Source organism: Tympanuchus pallidicinctus, unplaced genomic scaffold (assembly GCF_026119805.1).
Source record: "Tympanuchus pallidicinctus isolate F22 unplaced genomic scaffold, pur_lepc_1.0 scaffold8, whole genome shotgun sequence".
In the NCBI taxonomy this organism is placed as follows: domain Eukaryota; kingdom Metazoa; phylum Chordata; class Aves; order Galliformes; family Phasianidae; genus Tympanuchus; species Tympanuchus pallidicinctus.
In genome coordinates this window covers 27,727,596-27,748,786 of record NW_026294802.1, presented here as the reverse complement: position 1 = coordinate 27,748,786, position 21,191 = coordinate 27,727,596, and the positions used below count along the sequence as shown (strand labels likewise).

Genomic DNA, 21,191 nt, shown 5'->3' with positions numbered 1-21,191 from the left:
TTTAATTTCATTTAGTACTGGTGGCTGAAATTTTGGATATTATAGTTTTTGCTATGCAAGCGCATCTGTAACCACAAGTTCCAGACAAGAGAGAGGAAAACAGTAATGATGGAACCAAGTAGTAACTTGAAAGTGCTTATCATCAGTGGGAAGATGCCTCTTCTGGCTGTGCAGCATGGCGCAGGTCTGTTGGAGAAATGCACTCTGACAGAACTAACTCCACATGGTGTCTTATGCTACGCTGTGCTCTGTTAGAAAAGCAGTGCTCACAGTTGTGGTCAGGAACGTCAGCTCATGGACTTTGTGCAGTGACTCTCCCTGATGACTCTTGTGGAGCTGTGCCAGCAGCTCATGCCCTCAAGCATCGACTTCCACTGTCTGTGCAACCTTCATCCAAGCAGATCTCACTTCTTCATCCGTTTGGCCTAGAAGACTTACTGACGTGCTGGGCAGTTGTACAGCTCAGACATGGAAGGCAGGATTGACAGAAGTCAGTGTCACTTTCCAGCAAGACAGTATTTTTATCCTAACTTGCTGAAATAACTCATTGCTGATAAAACTAGGAATGCGTTTAAAGAAAAGATACTCTTAGAGATTTTGACTGCATTGATTTTTCACCTTGTCCTGTTTCTTTCGCTTACATCAGGGGAAAACAAATCCATTTTCTATGTGAATGTAATGCTGCTCATTAATGAGGCTTCTTGCTCCAGGAAATTTGATCTTTGTTCTCCTGGAAGCGCTCTCCGTTCTTTCCTCTATTCGTTCTCACACAACAGAGCATTAGTCTTATCTGACAAAGGAAATTGCACTGTGATGTCTTTTCATAAGCATTACTTTTCTTACCACTAAATGATCACTGGAGAGGAGTTACATTGCAGCAGTTTGGATTGCTATGCGCAGAATGCTTTTAATTTAGGAAGAATATTCAATTTTACAAGACAGTTACCCGGTTCTTGGATGTATGAGATGCTGCTGGAGAAATACAGGTTAGTGAGCTGCCCAGAGGAGAGTGGGTGCCCCAACCCTGGAGATGCTCAGAGCCAGGATGGATGAGGCCTGGGCAGCCTGACCCAGCGGGAGGTGTTCCTGCCCACCACAGAGGAACTGGATGATCTTTAAGGTCCCTTCCAACCCCAAACATTCTCTGATTCCAGGAAGGAGCCCAGCAATCAAGGAGTTCTACAGAAGAACTGGGAGCTGTTGGAGAGGGGCCAGAGGAGGTCCACAAAGATGATCAGAGGGCTGCAGAACCTTCCCTGTGAAGACAGGCTGAAGAAGCTGATCAACCTGGAGAAGGCTGCAGAGAGACCTCACTGCAGCATTTAAAAAGCAGTATTTAAAAAGGGATTATAAGCAGGAAGGGAATCAACTTTTTACTTGGGTAGATAATGACAGGATGAGGGAATGGTTTAAAGTTGAAGGAGGGAAGATTTAGGTTGGATGTCAGGGGGAAGATCTTTACTATGAGAGCGGTGAGATGCTGGCACAGGCTGCCCAGAGAAGCTGCGGATGCCCCGTCCCTGGAGGTGTTCAAAGCCAGGTTGGATGGGGCCCTGGGCAGCCTGGTCTAGTACTACATCTAAAGGTTGGTGGCCTGCCTGTGGCAGAGGGCTTGGAGATTCATGCTCCTTGAGGATCCTTCCAACCAGGCCATTCTGCATGCGTTTTTCTTCTGCCTTTTTCACTGCCTGTTCCCACATCTCTGTTTCAAAGCATTTTGTTACTGACTGTTCATGGGCAGACAAATATTTAAGTACCAATAGTTTGTACGGATGGAGCTGCTGGCAGTGGGCAGATCAAAAGGCATGCTTACGTTTATCACCTGTTGACAGAGGTTTTATCTTCTCACTCACAGCACCATGGTTTTACCACAGGTGGAAAGCCTCGAGGAGACATTTAAGCACAAATCACATGTGCGCACGAACCTTGCGTGGCTTTGTTGGCTTTGTTTCCCTTCCAACACTGTATTTCTGGCTAAGGTAATCTATTGGTAAACCCCGAGTGCCTCATCGCTCCGATTTACAGGGCACCCAGGGGACTGCTCGGCCCCTTCACCTCCCCACACGACACCGCCGCAGCCGGAGCCGGGCGGCACAGCGCACCCCGCCCGCCATGCCCCGCCCTCGCGGCGGATGGCCCCCGCCCACGAGCAAAGGGCGGGCGTGGCCTCTCGCCGCCGCCGCTCCCGCCCCTCCCATTGGCGGCGACGGGGCGCGTGACCGGGCGGTGCGTGACGTAGGAGGAAGAAGACGCCATTAGGGGCAGCGGGGCCGCTTGCTGCGGGAAGGTGTTTGTGGTTGTGTCTGTCTGTCGTCCCCGCGGCGCCTCCTCCCGCCTGTTCCTTGCGCTCCTCCTCCCTGCGGGCGGCGGCGCCCCGCGGCCGCAGAGCGGGGCGGTGGATGTGAGACGGCCCCGGCGGGCGGCGGGACGCGGATGGCGGCGGGGACCGGAGCGGCGGCCGGTGGTCGCAGCTTCTCCTTCAAGGTGGTGCTTCTCGGGGAGGGCTGCGTGGGGAAAACCTCCCTGGTGCTGCGCTACTGCGAGAACAAGTTCAACGACAAGCACATCACCACGCTGCAGGTGCGGGCCGGGCGGGAGGCAGCGCGGGGCTGTGGGGGAGGGGGAGAGGGCGGCGCGGCTGTCCTTCCCCTGAGGGGCAATGCTGGGGGCTGCTGTTGAGCTTCTTCTCTTCGGCCGTAGCGGAAGGCGGTGCTTCGGGGTCTCGCTTTCCGTCTGGTGGCTCTTGCCTAAGCGTGTTCGTGCATATGTGCCTTCGAGTCTTGGGATGCGGAAGCGCGGCTTTAAAGTAGCGTGGCTGCTGTTGTGATCGTCGGCGGTAGGCTGGTGACTGAGTGCTACGTGTGTGCTGCGTTTCTGGTAATGACAGCCTTCCTCTGCTTGGCAGACGCGGTGCCTGAGTTACCTCAGTGCCAGCAGACAAGTGGGTCTCATCATAAGTGAGATTAAGGCTTATGGTTTAATAACTGACAAGATTCACGAGGCCCTCGTGTAATCTCCCTGAATTTTAGCCCGAGTTATCGCCGAACTTACAAACATCTGAGCAGCGAAATCACACTGGTGAAAGGGTGATGGGTGCCCACTGGAAAGCAGTGTTTGTCGCTGCCTGCCAGTGCTGAGCGGTCTGCATCCCACACAGCAAAACGCACATGTGTTCTACGTGGCCTTGGAAAATGTGTTTTGAGTTTCATGTTGTGGATTGTACAGTCGGCACGTGTCTCTTGAGCCCTCTCTGCATGCTTAGCCTCTTCATTTGCAGCTGCATGGCATCTTTTCTACCCATCATGGGCATGTATCTGATTTTAGCACTGCAGTGTATGCTATGCTCGCTATGTTTTCTTGTAAATAAAGAAACAAACCTTGCCACTAAGTGGGTTCTGAACCGCTTTTGAAGTCCTGTGAAATACAGGGTAGATGGTGGTGCCTCAGGGTAGCTGTGTGCTATCCATGCACATCTTGGGGGAGATTCCAGCAGGCTGGATATCTTGAAGTGTGTAATCCTGAAACTTTATAAAGAAAGGACGTGTTAGAGGCGTGTTGGAAACAGTATGCTTAATATTTCATCGACAGGTACTGTTGCTCCGTATTTATTTTAGGTAACTGAAAATATTTTGCAGTTCATTTGCCTGTGCTCATACATGGGCTGTTAGATGTAGCTATTAGTAGGTCTACTGAGTGTGATGCATGGCAAGTTAATGGTAGATCTGATTGCTACGGAGGCACGCTACAAAAGCAATCAGCGGTTGGTAGATGTCAGAGCTGCAGTTGTAACTTCTGTTGCTGTACCACCAGAAGCGTAGTGTTGAGCAAACGTGTTTAGAAGTGTGCTGCAGTGATTGTGTGTAGCTGAATTCTGATATCCTGTGTAAAAAGAATAGCTTGTCACGTGATATAGCTCTGGTTTTGTTGTCTCTTAAAATCTGCAGCGGAAAGCCTAAAATTAGAAACCAAAAGTGAGCTGGGTCACAGGCATTATAAAATGGAAATATAAGTGGCCCCAAAACACTGACAGTAAAATGTCTGTCTAGATGCTACAGCCCAGAGCTTTTGCTTGAGGCTGCCTGTAAAGGAAGGGGAGCACATGCTCACATGTGATATTGAAGTTCTGTCCCTCTGCTGTGATTAGGTTTCTAGTTGCTCTCTGTATATTTTAACTAGTTGCAGTGTATCTTAATTCACCCTGTTTACTTTTGTTCTGAACCTCCTTAGTTCTGTGTCTTATTGATTGTTAAATGCGGTGTCAGTTGTTGAATCTTACTGTATGTGCTGTGCGCTTGTGAATCATCATTCTTGTTTTTCTGCATCTTGCAGTTGTAGAAGAATGGCAGTGGAAGGAGTTACCAAACCTAATGAAAACATTCATTTTTAAAAAAAAAAAAAAAAAAGACAAGCTAACAAAACAGTGACATTTTTGTAAGAATTTTTTAAGGGCTTAATTTGATAAAGTGACTTTGCTTTGTGGCGTCAGTTCAAAGTATTGAAGCAAATAGGTTTCTGTTCCAACTAAGCCAAAATTAGATAAATATTGGATTCCTATTCGGCAAAGGAGCCACAGTGATGAGCCATATAGAAACAAATTACTGGTCAGTGGGAAGAGGGCCTCGCAATGCACTGTGATCTGATTTAGCAGGGAGTGCTGAGGTAGAGGTGCTGTTGTACTTCATGCCAACCTTTTTGCAGCAAAAACATGGTGAGACTACAACTTTCTGAAGTATTGTAGGTTGGGTTGCACCCAGTTGGCTGGGGCTTCCTGCAGTGGGGCCACAGTGATTGAGAGAGCACAGGAAGACCTTCAGCTGGTCAGCGTGAATCTTCTAGCACTGTGCAAGTCTGTACTTTCCAGTATCCTATTGTGAAGGTTGGTGATGTACTAGCAGTGGGGAAAGTCACCTATTTGTAGGTAACAGAATGCTTTATTGAAAGGGAGCTGTCTCTCTCTCCTCTCCTGCTCTTTTTCCATCTGCTGGTTTTTCCATCTGCTGGTTAGAAGGGAATAGTAAACTGGGACTTGCTTCTATCAAGATTAGGAGGCTGCAGGGCATGTTACTGGAGTTCTGTTAGCTTGGAGTCATTTACATCAGATACCAGTGATATGCAGATTGAAATTAAGGCAGCCTTTGATCTGCTGAAGGAAAACATAGGAAAGGTAGCCTTGTTTTTGTTGCGGCTTTTCTTTCTTGACAATGATGACAAGCCATAACCTTCTGTTAGGACTGGTTGGAATTGGTTCCCATTGATCAAAATATGGAGGTCAGTATTTTCTTCTTAAAAGGATTCTAAGCTGTAAGATGAAACCAAGTGATAATAAAACCTGTTATCTTTTTAAAAATGTAGATGGGTACTGTCTGTTAATTACTCAGGATAAATACAGCTTTTGTGTACTAAGCCACTGACACGATGATGCTAGTGGTATGTACTGATCCTCAGTGCTTCGGACTCATGTAACCAGGAAAAGTTGTCTTGGATGTGTAAGACAGCTTAGAAGAAGCAGTACAAGGAAGTCCAGTGCTGCAGGTAGTGTTTGTATGCCTGGTATAAAGCAGTTAAGGGGCAGATGATGTAAACCTGCTATATTCTAGAGACTTTCAAGTGTATCTTTTCCAGCTGAGTCTTCCTTGTGTTCTTGTCAGGTCCCTTTGTCAGCTCCCAGCATGGCATCACGCATATGTGGAACTGAGGTCTTAAAAGAGAATTAAAAGAACAAAGTTTTTCTAGGAGCGCACAAAGAGACTGATATTTTAGTGCTCATAATTGCATTATTCTTTCCTTCTAAGCATATGAGCATTCTTCACACTAGTCATAAGGCACTTGCGTCAAAACACCAAGGTTAGTTTACTTCAAAGAGCTGCTTGAGATTACTTATCTTGGAATAAACTGTAGTCCCATACACTTGTTTTTTGGAAGTCAGAGCTAAAATGAATTGCCATAATAATGAAAAGAGTGTGGAAAGGAGTCGCTGATTATAAATTAAGTCATGACTGACACTTAACTCCCTATTACTCAATCGGGTAAATTCTCAGGAGATGAGAACACATGTTGATCCTCTTCAGTGTGCAGTCATATAATGCTGTCTGCATGGCATTGCTTCCAAAGGCTTCCACACTTGGTAGCTGATGCTTTCCCTCACCTCAGAGCTGGGTTGGACAGGAGAACTCACAGTCGGTAGTGAAGATTCTCTTTACTCGTTGGACTCCCCAGATTTCTAAAAACTTAAGTCCTGCTGCTCCTTTGATCTTTAGCTTTTTGATCTCTTATTTCAGAATGAATGGAGAGCAATAACCTTGCTCTTCCATGAGACCAATGGAAATGTGTGTGGGTATAACTACAGAATGTCAAATATTAGCTGTTTTGTCTTTGGAGTGTATGGCTCTGTAGCTTTTAAAATACACGTTACTGATGCTAATTATGCCAGACTTAGCTATAGCTTTTAATTTAAGAATAGGACCTGCAAACAGTATTCTTCAAGTATATAAACACATTAGAGGAATGAGGCATTTAAAGTGTAATATAGTATTGACTGTTTCTCACAGCATTCGGCTCATTATTAGCTATGACTATCAGCCTTGTTAACAAGCAAGTTTATATATAAACTTCATTCTAATCAGGGTATCTGATATAGACTATCATCACTTTGCTTAGGAGTCTAGGATTTGATTGGACTGTAACCTAAAACAGTACAAATTCATCAAGTTTTGATGCGGAGTGCAAATACAGTAGTCAATCCTAAATGCCCTTGCTGCTGACTCATGTCACTTCTTGCAGGAAACACTAAAAGACTTGTCTGGGAGTATTGGCCTTCTAATGTTTGGATCTATAGAAAAGGAAATGCTCTATTTTCAGTGCTAAAAGATAATGTTTAATCCAAAACTATGGTGACCTGTGGGGTGTGTTACTATAAAACAAAACAGGAAAAAGAAACCACAGTGCCTTATCTGTGTGATGAAAACCTATTTTAATATTTGATATGTCAGGCAACTAAAAAGCACAGCTATCCTTACTGGGTCAATGTCCAAAATGATGACTTAACCTCATGAATATTGTTTTTTTTTGTGGTTTTTAATGCAAATCCTTTTTCAGTGAATATTTTTTTCTTTCCAGAGGTCCATAAATGTGGTTCTAGAGTGTTTTTTTTGTTTTTTTTTTTTCCAATCTTGCATCAACTGGGCAGAGTTGAGCTTTATTACAGTGACCAAAGCAAACAGTGCTCTGAACAGCTTTTCCTCTGAGATGTACAGTAGAATATCAAATGTTTTAGTGCAGTGGATCAATAAAATGTTGGCAGGTAAGCTTGATTCAGTATGGCTAGCTCATAACTTTTCTTAATATGATCCAGGTGTTGGTCTATTAAAATGTCTGAGCTTACAACTTTTAAACTGATGCTGTGGAACAAATTATGAGACTAGACACTGATTTTATGATCCTTAGGAACAGATGAGTGAAAGCTGCAGAAGAACTTCTGCACAACTTGCCCTGATGTTTAAGACTTGCAGCTCTGCTGTCAAGCTCTTTGTTACAAGTAGACCAGTGTTTTAAATACCTCAAACTTGCTCTCTGGAACTCTTCCTGAAGTTGATTTCCACCACCATACTGTAGACTGAAGGGGTTTTAAACCCTAGGTGTGTTCAACACAATGGTCAAGATTAGTTCCTTTCTGCCTGCGCTTGGAAAGTCTCAGGGTGTTTTTCTTTCCTGTGTTCTGTCTTTCTGGATCTGCTCCACTTTTTTTCCCAGACGTTGTGGGAACTTTGCAGGGAGGGTATGGCTTCTTTTAAAACACAGAGGGAAATTACTGACTCATCCTCAGTCAGACGCATGCCAGAGTTGATGCTAGATTAGTTTAACACAGGAAGGACTCGAGGAAGATACTTTTAACAGCAGTTTATGCTGGTGTAAATTAAGCAGCAAACTGGTTCATGCAGCTGACCTGGCCGATGACGTTTTCCCTTTCTACATACACATGATTTTTAGTCCGCTCAGTCCCTGATTAGAGCTCTTACACAGAGGGATTGTGCTGAGAAGCTGCAGGCCAGCCTGAAATGATCTAAGATGAATGTTTATTCACTCAGTACTTGATATCCAAACGTATGCTGAGGTGAAACTGAATGGGAACCAGATAAACTTGGGAAACATACTGAAGTTAATCTTGGCAATTGAATTGTCTGTTGTTAACCTGTTGCTGTTGATCTTCAGGATGGAGCTATAGGTTCTTAATGCATTGACTGCTTCAAAGCCTGTTCTATCTATTGAACTAATATCAATTTTTAATACTTCTTTTTGGCTGGTGAGTTATCTAATGGGTAGCAGAAGGATAACATTTGAAAATTGCATCATGCAGGCTCTGAGAGCAGACATCTTTTTGAGTTACAGAAATCAGGCTAAGCTTGCAGTATGCACTAGTCATGTCAAATGTTTTCAGAAGACAGTGTAGTAGAATATGTAGAGCAACGTGTATGCTGCTTCTGAAACTTTTCACCCTACCACTTGCTTTCTTTTTGTGTGTGTACTGCTTCTCCTCCTTCCTCTGGTTCTGTTATTACTTGAGAAACATTAACACGAGGCTTTCAGGAATGGTATCTGAATGATATTGAGGGAAGGAATAAAATGAAGAGAGCTGTGAGCTCATTTCAGCAGGGGAAAAAAATGCAGATGAAGGAACTTCTTGCAAAATACTAATGTTTTGAGAATTCTAGCTCTAAACTTGATTTATTTTTACTGTTTCACTAGTATTGAACTGTTGTGCTAATGCCTGCAGCCTTAAAATCCCAGTAGGTTTGCTTACTCTTGTGAAGTGTTTCAAGTTCATCTTAGGCTTATCCTTATTCAGAACTCAACCTTCTTATCTCTCCTAAATCATTCAAAGCAACAGCAAAAGATGTAGGAAACAACTTGCTTAAGGCAAATTTATTTAGAACAGACTTCTGGCAAACTGTAGTGAAATGACTAACCAGCTTAGTATTGACCCAGCCTTCTGGCTCAGGGAGTATTTAGATTCAGAAATCTGTTTTCTGTTGATTCGAATATTTTCATTAGTAAATAAACCTGAAGTCAGACAGACATGTTTGTATGAAAACTTAACTCTGTTTTTCTTTCCAGGCATCCTTTCTTACAAAGAAGCTGAATATTGGTGGGAAAAGAGTAAACCTTGCAATATGGGTATGTTTGCTTTCCTAACTGTCCTCCCCACTATGCACTCCCTCCCTAGATAAGTTATTTTTCAGGAAAATATTCTGTTTGATTGAACTCAAATGTTAGGCACTTCATAATAAAGTAGGGGTTAGAAGTCATTGGGATCTCTCAAAGTTACAGTGTTACATACTAAAGTGTTGTTTTTTAAAATGCAGGATACAGCTGGACAAGAAAGATTTCACGCACTGGGGCCGATCTACTACAGAGACTCTAATGGTGCTATCCTAGTGTATGATATAACAGACGAGGACTCTTTTCAGAAGGTACCAAACAGATTTTTATCTCTATGCAAAGTCTGTCCTGATTGGAAGGGAATCTATGATATGAGTGCGCTCATGGGGAATCTTGTGTTTTAGGGATAGCACCAATGCTTAATTTGCCTGAATAATAGGATTAATACCTGATCATGTCATGTGCAGATAATATTATGTCTGTAGAATCAGGTCATGTAATTTAAGTGTGCACCTTTATTTTTTTTTTTTTTTTGAAGCCCACTCTTTATAAAGATCTAGTGGAGTTATTCAAAGAACACCAGAGAATTAATGTGTGACAGACTATGAATGTGAAATGAGTACTTTTGTGATAATATACTGTTTTCTACTGCATAAATCAAATTGTTCAAATATATTAAGTGATGTTAAGCTTCAGATTATGAACACTCGAAATCACAATACACAGCAGCAAGAACATTGCATTCTTGATGATAATAGATATTTGAACTTCCTAGTCTTCATTTAATCTGAAATTTGATCATTAACTACTTTGAAGTATTAGTTCATCAGGTTGAAACAGGTGAGTTTTTGTCCAATCCTGTGTCATGCTGTTGCTCCATAGGATGCCCCAGCTGAAAACTGATATGCTTTCCTGAGGAGTCTGGTCCTGATGAGTTTGTGGCAAGAACAGTAGGACTTCCCTCTAGAGGAGTAGGAAATGTTTTGTCTGTCTCTGTTGCTCTGAACTTAGACTTAAGCAGTTAAAGAAGGATGTGGGCCATTTCCACAATGCCTAAACTGGCAGGGTGTCATGAGAAATCAAACTTATATCTTTTCTTTATGCAGGTAAAAAACTGGGTTAAGGAATTAAGAAAAATGCTGGGCAATGAAATCTGTTTATGTATAGTAGGTAAGTTCTCTTTAACATGTGATTCTAGTGACTGAATTGGAAATGTTTAGAAGATAATATCAAAAGAAACACTACTGTAACAGCTTGTGCATATGAAGGGATGAATCTTAAGTGAATTTGGCAATTGAAAACTCATTTGGAGCTAGAAGTTTCAAGGGATTGCAATGGAGGAAATGAGAGTTAATTTGGGAAAAGCTTAGTGATGCACTATGGCTGAAGCGCATGGTTAAGACAAGTTGCAAAGTTCATAGTTGAATGAAGAAAGATATATCAAATGTGTCAGATCCTTCTGGCAAGTACCTTGACTCCTTGTTTTTTCTTTATGACCTATTTGCAGTGGCATAGACTCAGTACTTGCTGCTTTCAAAATTAAGTGCTTAGGTGTGGGGATAAGACTAAAACTTGGATATTTCAGTGAATTTTTACAACTGCGTGTAAATACTAAAATTTAATCATTAGATCTGATTTAAACACTTTCAGGAGGATAGGTATGTATGTGGATATTCTATGAAAACAAGATTTTTGCCTAGTAAAAGCCATTGCTTTTCTTTTTTAACTAATCAAGGTACTCAGCTATCTTAATCAGGCTGCAGAAGTTCATGGTTTCTAAATGTTTGACTGAAAGGGGTCTTCTAAATGATGTTGTTGTCTGAATAGACTTGAGTAAGAATCTGTTTTTATTGAAGCTGCTTGTAGGAGGGGAAAAAAAGATGAGGTACAGTGATTGTGACTTTTGTTAACTTCGAAGTATGAAGACATGAAATATTAACTTGTTCTCAACAGGTAACAAAATAGACTTGGAAAAAGAGAGACATGTTTCAGTGCAAGAAGCAGAAACGTAAGTCGCACTAATTATTAATAGAAGCAGTCATTGCAGAATTATGTTGGAGTAATAAATTTGTGATGCTTCTAACAACTGGCAAGCATAACTAGCTGTGGCTGGCTGGCTTCTACAGAGTGTTCTATTACTATCTTAATTTTGGAGTGTCCTTAATGATCAAAGTGTAACTTTAGTTTTACATCGTTTCTGACAGAAGTCAACATTTCTAGCTCATGTCATGTCTAGAAATGCACGTAAGCTAATATTTTTTTAATGGCTCAATTTTAACCGCAGTTCCCTTTGTTAAATCAGCATGCGTGAATTAAGAGTTAAGAATAGAAAGCTCTCCTCTTTCCACTTCATGTAAAGTGGCTTAGAAAGACTGAGTTCTTCAATGCAACTTACTCTTCTGCATCTGCATTCTTACAGGTATGCTGAATCTGTCGGAGCAAAACATTATCATACATCAGCTAAGCAGAATAAAGGAATTGAAGAACTCTTTCTTGACCTTTGTAAAAGTAGGTACTATCTAATTTGTTCACAAGGAGCTTAGACACAGAGTTTTCAAATCCTATTTAAAAAAACAAAAACAAAAACACCCTTGATTTAAATAATTGAGAAGAACTGTTCCTCTGAGTGTACTTCAGTCCACTTCTGTATTGGATCAGCTATGTGAACTTGATGTGTGGATGGAAATTCATGCTGTACTTCAAGAACATCTTTCTTGCTCTGTTGGAGTCCTGAGCATTCTGTTTCACTCAACATGCTTTAAGTAACTTCAGATCAAGTTTAGTGTGATTGCTCTCACTGCTGTCTACTTCATACTCTGTTTCAACGTATCTCAAATATATTGTCAGATGATGTCAATTACAGTTCATAAACTTGAAACTGTACAGATGAAGCAGATGTTAAAGAATACTGAATCCAGGAAAAAACACCACACAGGGAAGCTATCCTATTTGTAGCATTCTTATAGCAGGACTTCACCTCCATGGTTGTGTGTGGTTTTAGTTGACCAAATGTTTCTAATATGGTTGGGTAAATCTAGCTTTTGAAGGTCAGTAACTCCAGAACATCAGAGCATTTAAGTCAACAGGAATTTCTGTATGTTTTATGCTCTAGGAAAAAGACTTAAGATTTTCTCTCATCTACACCTTGAGATTCCAGAGTGTTTACTTGTGCATAGTTGAGCGAATCGGTCTTGCTGAACTTTGTGCATGTAACTCAGATTAAGATCTTAAGGTCTTATGTCATAATAGAATGGAATGCTAATACATTTCATCTAATAAACTATATTTGCAGGAATGATAGAAACTGCTCAAGTGGATGAAAGAGCAAGAGGCAATGGATCCAGTCAGTCAGGAACAGCGAGGCGAGGTGTACAGATCATTGATGATGAACCACAAGTACAGAGCAGTGGAGGGTGCTGTTCTTCTGGATAGTGACAAAACTGTGCATCACTGCCCTCTCAATATGAAGACTGCCATATTCCAAGTCACGCGTTCTTTACCAATGGAGTAATAGAGTTAACAGTATTTAAAAGTAATCACATTTAACACTGCAGAGACCTTAAGTGCTAAACTAGTGGCGTCTGTGACCAGAGAATTGGCATTTTCTACAGTGGTTAACAAAGCAATTACCAATGGCCTTTTTACATATTTTTCTTTAATGAGGAATAATATGCATGTAGAAAAGACCTACTTAAAGGCTTCATTTATATTCTTTTAAATCAGATCATTATTTAATAACTTATATACGTTGTTGTTGGAATGGTATACATTTTTGCAGCTCTTTGTATTTTGTGCTAGATTGAATTGTATCACTTCTAAAATGCACATTGATTTTTTTTTTTTTTTTAAATTAGCAGATATATGAAGTAATATTTTTGCAGGGCCTCCACAAACCTGTAACTGTCAACTACTTTGATATATTCTGTTCATCCTGTATGCCAAGCTGGTAAAATACATTGTAAATTACCTATTAAATATTTTATCTGCTTTTACAAGTGCAGGTGCAGAAACATGTACATCAGTCTTGTCAGTGATTGTGAAGTGAATAAGTCAGTGAAAAGATGCAAGCTTTTCATGTGTACTGTTGAACTGTTGATTCTATTTCCCCTTCCTGAAAATTGAAAACAGCTTTTTTTTTTTTTTTTTTTTGGTTATGAACTCATAGCTACGGTATTTTTTTTTTTTTTCTTAAGCTTTTTTTTTTTTTCTGGCAAGCAGCAGTATTTAGAGTACCCCATTAGTAGGAAGGGAATGCTTCCTTAGCCTGCTGTTAAACGTTGAGGCATTTGACTTCCAGCTGAAACAGTTGGAGTGTGCATTTATTTTGCCTCTCAGAATATCACTAGAAAACTGGAGCAAATTTAGCCCTTGTCTATCTGGTAGCCACCTAAACCAGTTGCATGGGGAAACTCTTAATCTGCATTAGTACATTTATGCACCAAGACAGCATTATTAAAAAAAAAAAAAAAAAAAAAAATTGAGCATAAGTTTTTCTTGTGTTTCAAGGCTTGTGTGGGGAAAAATGAATTGGCATTAATTAGAACTGCTTCTGACTTGGAGTCATTATGTGGAAGTTAAGAAACTTGCCAGACACAATTGTAAATTTGGGAATACTAGACAAAACTGAACTTACTCTTGACTTGCTCTTTTACTGTAATGCTTTTTGAAGCCCACTTAAAGCTCTGGGAGGAGGGATTTCAGAAATAGTGTATAAATTACTATCACAGAAAGATCACAAATGGCAGTAGTTAAAACTTCAAAGTGTTTTGTGCTCTGGATTTTTTACTTAAGTTGTCTTGCTTGGAAAAACAGTAAAGGTGATGTCTATGACAAAATAGAGTATTTCTTGGCCTTCCTTTTTCTGAAGGGTAGTATTAGTATTGCATATAAATGCACTGAATGGTGTGAGTATGTTACAGTGCACAACAGGAGTAGTACTTACTAATCAGTCTGACATGTAAGAAATGCCTTCATCTGGTATCTGTTTTCTCTGAAATAATAGATGGCTTTGCTACAGACTGGTCCTGATGCTTTTATTTCCTTTCTGCTTAAACTAGTTTATAAACTCTCTCTGAAGTTAACATTGGTGTGCTCTGCCCATCATGCATACAACTATGTTAAAAAAAAAAAGGGTGTTTTCCTCGCTAGTGAAGACAACACTACATGACTGCACAGAGCCTTGCTCTGATTCTAAAATTCATGACTGTGTCAATATAGCAACACTTAAGTAAACACTCCAATATTACACCCAACTTAAGTGAGGCTTGCCAAAAATTAAAAACAGGTCAGTTTTTTAAAAATTGCCTCCAAATACATTCACTAGATAAGTCAGTCATGTAGGTGATACAGTACTAGGAGAAGTGAAGTTGAGCCCCTGTGTTCAAGATAGGAATCAGTATTAGGCTTGGTAAGTTCTCCAGAGCTATCTGCTTCCTTAGCTGTTCCAGAGTGTGTCTTCCCATCAGAGCAGAGCATTCTCTGCTTTGTGGATAGCTGCAGCAATGTGAACTTGGGTAAACACTGCATGAATTTGACCACAGTGAAGCAGTCTGCAGACATGCATTGCTGAGCTGCATGCAAAAAAAAAAAAAAAAAAAAAAAAAAGTATTCTGTAATAGGGATGTTGTGACTTCCGTTAAATACAAAACTAACAAAGTCATGTTGATGCCAACTCTTAATTCACTTGCAAAACTAAAACAATTAACTACTGAAAATTTGGGACAGGATAAGAAAGCTGGGTTTTTGTACTTAAAAATAAACAAAATATTTGGCTGCTATTAACAAAATGTTACTTTAAAAGGAATTCTCAGAAGTTAGTGAAACTACAACGTGACAAAGCCTGACTGGGAGCTTTGCTGTTTAAGCTGCAGCTTGGCTGGACTTGAGTTGGAGATCGAGTCTGTTTAGCAAGATATCATGTCTGATAATATGAGCATGAACCTGAGTATAGTTCTTAAAAATCCTACTTCTGACACATGTATTACAACACATTTAACAACCTAATGTCTCAGGCAAATGTTATAAAACGTTACAAAGACTGTAGTACAGATCGTTATGGCAGTTGTTTATAGACACTCCTATACTAAGATTGATACTTCCTTGAAGGGAAGGAAAGGATGGCCTTCAGTCAGTCACTTTTCTTAGCAGTAACAGTTTAATTGCATGAATAGTAAAACAACAGTCACCTGAAAGCCTGTTTCCTTAATATTACCTATTGACCCAGGGTGTTATCTGGAATACTTGTTCCTTAAAGTTTGAAAACACTTGATTGGACTGTGCATCTAAAAGGCTGGGATAGTAGAATTTGAGAGTAAATGTTCAAGTTGAGCATGAATTTATGGAAGCTAGCTTCCTAGATGAGTGAACAAATGATTGATTGAGACTGGTTTATGTGAGACTTGAGCTGTTCGTTCTTGCCAGGCAAAGTACAACTGTTACAGAAAAATCACTTTTACAGACAATATCTGGACTTGGTTTAAATATGTGAGAAAGCACAAATAGCACTTGATTTTTCTGTACTTGAGCCGAGTGTTACTTGAGTAATGTAGTACTAATACTTGTGTACTGAGTTTTTAAAAATCTTGCCTTTGAAGTTTATCAAGATTGACTAGTTTGTATGTCTGTATATATACGTATATGAGAAGGGTTCAAGAGAGCAAGTTGACAAAGTACATCTAGTAATGAATAGGTAATACCAGACTCCTAGCATGTAAGTCTGGTTGCAAAGAGTGTTTGCAACCTTGAATGCACCTACTCAGTGTAAATTTTGATAAGGATAGCATGTGGGACTACTTTTATTGTAGTATGTGAGTACAAACGCTTTACTAAAGCAGTTTTAAGTAGCTGCTCACAGTTTTGCTGTTACTATGAATACTTGAGATACTTATGAAATTTTATTACTTGCTGAAATATCTAAGAAAGTCCAAAAACTTAAATGCAGTCGTAATTATCTCTGTTAAGAGTTGTTTTTGGATGCGGTGTTATTCGATTACAGTTATGAACTATAAGCTATAGGTCAGAAGTTGTGACCAGGTAGGCAAGGAAACTCTATTCAATTATTTCTGATGTTGAGAACTTGGAACTGAATGTAACTAGCTCTGAAGACTTGGGAGTGGTTACTGGCTTTCAGTGGACCTGCATAGAATTTCAAGGTCTAATGATGAATTGCATTGAGTAGTCTCTTGAGACAGGTAAGTAACTGAGTATTACCTTGACTTAACACACAGTTCTCTGATAATACATGTTATGGACAGGCATATTTTTGATGTGGTAGTAAGCAGAAATCTCTGAGCCTTTTTATCCTGATACTTTTATTTGTTCTAAGTACTTAATTTAAGCTCTTGAAACCTACAAAATTTCATTTCTGCACTAGATTCAAAGCAAAATGAAAGAAAGAGAAGTCTTGCAAAGTGTTAAGTAGTCATGGAAGGTGGCTGGAGCCTCAGAAAATGTTGGTATCAGTTTACAGAAGGTAAGAGGAGTGGAAGGCCTGCTTGAAAGTAAATGAAAATCTCCAGAAGCTGAAAGCAGATAAGTGGGATGAATGGTGAAGTAGGGGAACAAGAAAAGTGGAGCAGGCAGCCTCCATTCTCTTTTTTTTTTTCTTTTTTTTTTTTTTTGTGTGTGTGTGTGGAGGGAAAAGGAGAAGTATGAAAAACTGAAGGTGCATGTGTTAAATTAACCAGTTCTTGGTGGGGCTGCTAGAGTGCCTTTCCAGCAATGCTAATCGCTTAATCCAGAGCTCTTCTGAGGTGACTGACTTTGTAGGTGGATTTTTTCCTTCTGTGAAATACAGGTTTTTTGCCTTGTTAAAGAGCTGAGTTCAACTAACTTTGAATGGGTTTTCAGGCATAGTGCTAACCTATTTAAATCTTGACCAAAATATACTCCTTTTAAAGGAAATATTCAGTTATGGTTTTGTTAATCCTCACATCAAAGGATGGGATTTCTTTCCTGACTTGTCAGAATGCATCATTCAATGAAGACAATTACTGTTGTGTCAAGAACTAACAGTAAAGACTAAGATCTTTGGCACCAGTTGTTGCACAAGCTTAACAGAGGGGAGATTTTTGCTTTGTTTAGGATCAACCTGTTCTATCTCAGTGTTGTAGCCATGTACTGAATTTAGACTTTTTCTTTGAGATATATTCTTTAATTCCTGTGTTCTCAGTGCTCACATCAGCCAATGAGACAATTCTGAGAACCCTGGAGAATCTGGAATGTTTCTTCTACTGAGCTGGCTTTAAGAGACAGAATGGAACAGTCACCATTACTACAAAGACAGGTGGGAAATATTTTTGGCTTAGAAAAAAAGATACTGTAATCTGTTTAAAAATCTCAATTTTTTTAGACTATTTCAACAAATTTATTTCAAGCTGAGGTATTTTGATTAGTTCTTGTGAGACTTCCTAGCTTACTAAAGTTGGCCAAAGCTATCCATTGATTGGCATGTTCCACAGCCCTGAAATGTCAGACTGCAGGGAGTAGCTGGGCACTCTCCTATGTTGGACAGCTTGGAAGTTTGATTATTTAATCAATAAAAGGATGCTGAAAGGTAAATGAGGAAAAATAGCTTCTACTTTCCTCTGCTGTGTGCCTCCAGGTGTGCAGCATGGCCTGATGCAGCTATAGAGTGGTCAGCAAGGGGATTATGTCTCTTCCTGCTGTTGGCTAGTTTTCATCATTAAGAAACAAATACCACAGGAAACCTTCCTTGCCAGAGATCCCCCTGTATAGGAAAAGAGACACATCATACCCTTTGCTTGCTTGCTTTACCAGCTCTTTCGTAGCACTAATACCCAATTCTTCCCAGTCTAGGAATGTGGGGTTTTTGTTTTTTGAGAACAGTTTCTTAAGAAGAACTTTTTTCATTTATTGACATTTGTTTTTGATTCTAATCTTGCTGAAAGTATCACAACGAAGAATGATGAATATTACTATTTCAATGATCTTTACCAGTCTGCTGTAGCCATTGTTTGTATCCTGCCTCCCAACCAGTAAGGGGCAGATACTGAACTCAAAGTCCCTGTTAGAGCTGGTACCTGAATTCAGACTCTAGGGTACTGACTTAGAAGAAATCTAAGTAGAGAGGATTGAAGAGAGTCATAACTACTTTTTCATCTGTTGCTGAATGTCTGATGGACTGTCATAAATCTAAATTCACGTCTTTTTTGAGCAGTTGAAACTGTTAAACTGAACTGTACACCCTTCAAGTTAACCATGCTCCATTCTGAAAGGTCAACAGACTTGGGATTCAAGGTGTAGGAAAAACGTTTTTTTCCTTTTCAGACAGGAAACTACACAAAAGCCTGATTAGGCAGTTTCTTAATGGAAAAAGAAGAGGAAAGCACTTAAAACAAAAACACTTGAGTGGCATCAGTATTATTTCATTGTTCAGGCATTTTACTGATTGTTTGACTGGATTTTTCTCATCCGATAAGCTCATTGAGTTTACCTGGCTTGATCAAATAGAATTACTTATTCTGAACCCGAGGAAAACTGTAGTAAGGCAGGAGCCAACACTGAAAAGGACACAGCAGTTTTAACATCAAGTAACATGACATTGTCAAGTATTGTACAAATACTTTATTTGGAATTTGTAGTTACGAGACTTCTTTGAAAAGATATTAAGAAATACTGTACCAGTTGTGATTCTTAATTTTCCCAATGCGCTGCTGCAGCTGAAGTTCCCAAATAGTTGTCAGAGTGCATTTAAAGGGAGATAGTTATGTGATAAATTAATACCAAGAGTCAAATAAGAACGTAAGAACTTTTTAGGCATTGATAAAACACTCATGCCAAGTAGGAAAAGTCAAAATGCATATTAGCTGGAATGGATCAATAGAAGACAAATGTGTACTGAAAACTGCTATAAGAAAACAGCTGGGAAATATGAAAAACCACAAAGCTAAAACCTTCTTACTGTCATATCTGAAAATTATTCTTACATATAATAAATTACATAATTTGAAACTTGAACAATCTGAAATAAAGGACCCCTTGAAATTACTGGGAGTGGGTGAGGAGTGGCCTGATTTTAAAAAGACTTGGTAAAGATTGAGGTTATGTTTTTCTTCATATTACAAGTTTTGGAACCTATCTGAGCATGATCTGCTGAAAGATGACTTGAAGGTGCAAAATCAGGTTCAGAAAGGTTACTTTAAATTATGCCATCATACACCCTGGAGAACATAGAATGAGTGGGGACCCATGAAAATGCAGCTTTGGTTCTGCAGACCTGTCTGGCAGCCTGCAAGTACTGAGAAGGGAGAAGCAGCTGCTGTTGAACCACACTTGCCAGTTCTATGAACGTGGAACCAAGGCTCAAGACTGGGAGTTTACCAGCAGTGTTGTGTTCATATAATACTGATGTCCCCTCTCTCTAATGGATGTTTGGTCTCACTTCTCTAGTGAAAGTTACTGTTCAGCTGATGCGAAGGATTTGAACTGGACGGATATTGTGAATGAAAATAGCAAGCAAAAGGAAGGGAGGGTCTGCACAGTTGCTGCCTTAGTGGTTCTTAACTTCTTTATTTGCACTTTTCATAAGTCAATACTTACATCCTACTACCTTTATGTCAGGGTGTATTTAATACTTGAGATGCTTATTGATCAAAGAAGTAAAATCTTAAGAGCTTCTAGGAGTAAATGTAGTTCTCCCATTGATTTATTCTGCCCATGCACTGTCAGCGCCTTACTAAAGGGGCTATATTAAATAGTGACAAGTGGATGGGCTGCTTCTCATAATGCCCTGTAGTGGGAGTCCTGTGGTAAACCCTTCAAAAAGCAAGGAGCCAGTGCACCTCTCATGGCCAGCCTGCTCTCATGAGGGATGCCTGCCATTGCTTTGTGACATTGCTTAGAGTAACTACAAAACAATCCTTCATCATAAAATGTGACCACAGACCTCAGAAATGTTGAAATTAAAAATGACATTAGATGATACTTTGCCTGGTGCATTGCAATAACCCTGACCGTCCTTTTAGTATGTGAGTGCTGCAGTGCTGGGCACTGTGAGACACTCATGCATTTTTGGGACTCAGGAATTTCAGCTTGTGTTGAAAACAGTGATCTCCAGAGTGGGTTAGAATGGCAAATTAGAAAAGGAAGGAAGTGCTGTGTTAATAACAGACCCATCCCTAGCACCACATTCTGAACAGTTAAGATGAAATGCCCTCACTCTAAAACCATTGTTTGGTTAGTTTACTTCTGTTTCTGGGAGATGTTGCTCTTTGATTGTGTTGTAATACATGCCTAGAAGTGGGTTACTACTACTTGTTTTTGTCTTCTGGATTCCTAGCTTTGGCAATACTTGTTCGTGCCAACCAGCAAACAACAGATCAGTTTCTGTTTAGTCATCACTCTCGGATAGTTTCCAGCTACTCTCTGGAGACTGATGCAATCACAAATCTCTCCTTGTATGGCAAATACAGAGCATTTCACGTTGGTATCTGTTCTGCTTGTTTTATATTTAAAAGGTAAATTTTCTTGTCCCACAGAGCAAACGAAATCACTGTAAGCTTGCCACTGGTTATAACAACTGCAATGTTTTCTTATTCTAAGTCCTGTATGTTTTGGGTTGTATCATATTCTGGAATTCTGTTCGTATTTGATAAGCCTAGATGAAAAAAAAAATCAGGTTCTCACACAAATTCACAGCTATGGTTATGTACAGGCAAAACATGACATGCTACAATTGCTTGAATAAAGCTCCTCATCTGCCTTCATGTACTGCCTTCATGTTTTTCATCTCCATGCCTTCACAACCAAATGCAAATAAACGTTAGCAGGGAAAGGGATTTCCCTCCTTTTAATTTCAGTGTGTCTTCCTAATTCCTTTGTTCTTGTCTGACCTGGCAGCAAAAGGAAGTCAAGCATATGACATCACTCTACCTGCTTACTCTACTTGTACAGGTTAGGCACCGTATGTTTTCTTAGAGGAACAGGTGGGAAAGATGGTTATCTCTGTTTCAACATTGAGAGAAAGGCAGTAAAATGAGTTTGGAAGATTCTAGCTTGTCCCAAATGCTACATTT

The 21,191-nt window shown here is 40.0% G+C and overlaps 1 protein-coding gene across 2 annotated transcripts; it reads left to right on the top strand.

Moving 5' to 3' along the window:
- The first annotated feature begins 2,230 nt into the window (after nt 1–2,230).
- RAB21 (RAB21, member RAS oncogene family) lies at nt 2,231–20,974 on the top strand. Of its 2 annotated transcripts, XR_008202884.1 has the most exons (8): nt 2,231–2,580; nt 9,112–9,171; nt 9,360–9,467; nt 10,263–10,326; nt 11,110–11,164; nt 11,576–11,664; nt 12,449–16,627; nt 17,327–20,974. XR_008202884.1 is itself a non-coding variant. In XM_052669001.1 (7 exons), the coding sequence occupies exons 1-7, from the start codon at nt 2,434–2,436 to the stop codon at nt 12,586–12,588; spliced, it is 663 nt and encodes a 220-aa protein (XP_052524961.1). In that variant the 5' UTR covers nt 2,231–2,433; the 3' UTR covers nt 12,589–20,974. The 2 variants fall into 2 exon arrangements, 1 of the variants encoding a protein (XP_052524961.1); XM_052669001.1 differs by having other exon boundaries at nt 12,449–20,974.
- Nucleotides 20,975–21,191: the final 217 nt, after the last annotated feature.

What these genes read in the sequence shown, in the direction of transcription:
- RAB21 (XM_052669001.1), top strand. Translation starts at nt 2,434, where the DNA reads ATGGCGGCGGGGACCGGAGCGGCGGCCGGTGGTCGCAGCTTCTCCTTC. An exon ending in GAGTAAACCTTGCAATATGG is followed by an intron (nt 9,172 to 9,359) that starts GTATGTTTGCTT and finishes TTTAAAATGCAG; the next exon opens with GATACAGCTGGACAAGAAAG. An exon ending in ACGAGGACTCTTTTCAGAAG is followed by an intron (nt 9,468 to 10,262) that starts GTACCAAACAGA and finishes TTCTTTATGCAG; the next exon opens with GTAAAAAACTGGGTTAAGGA.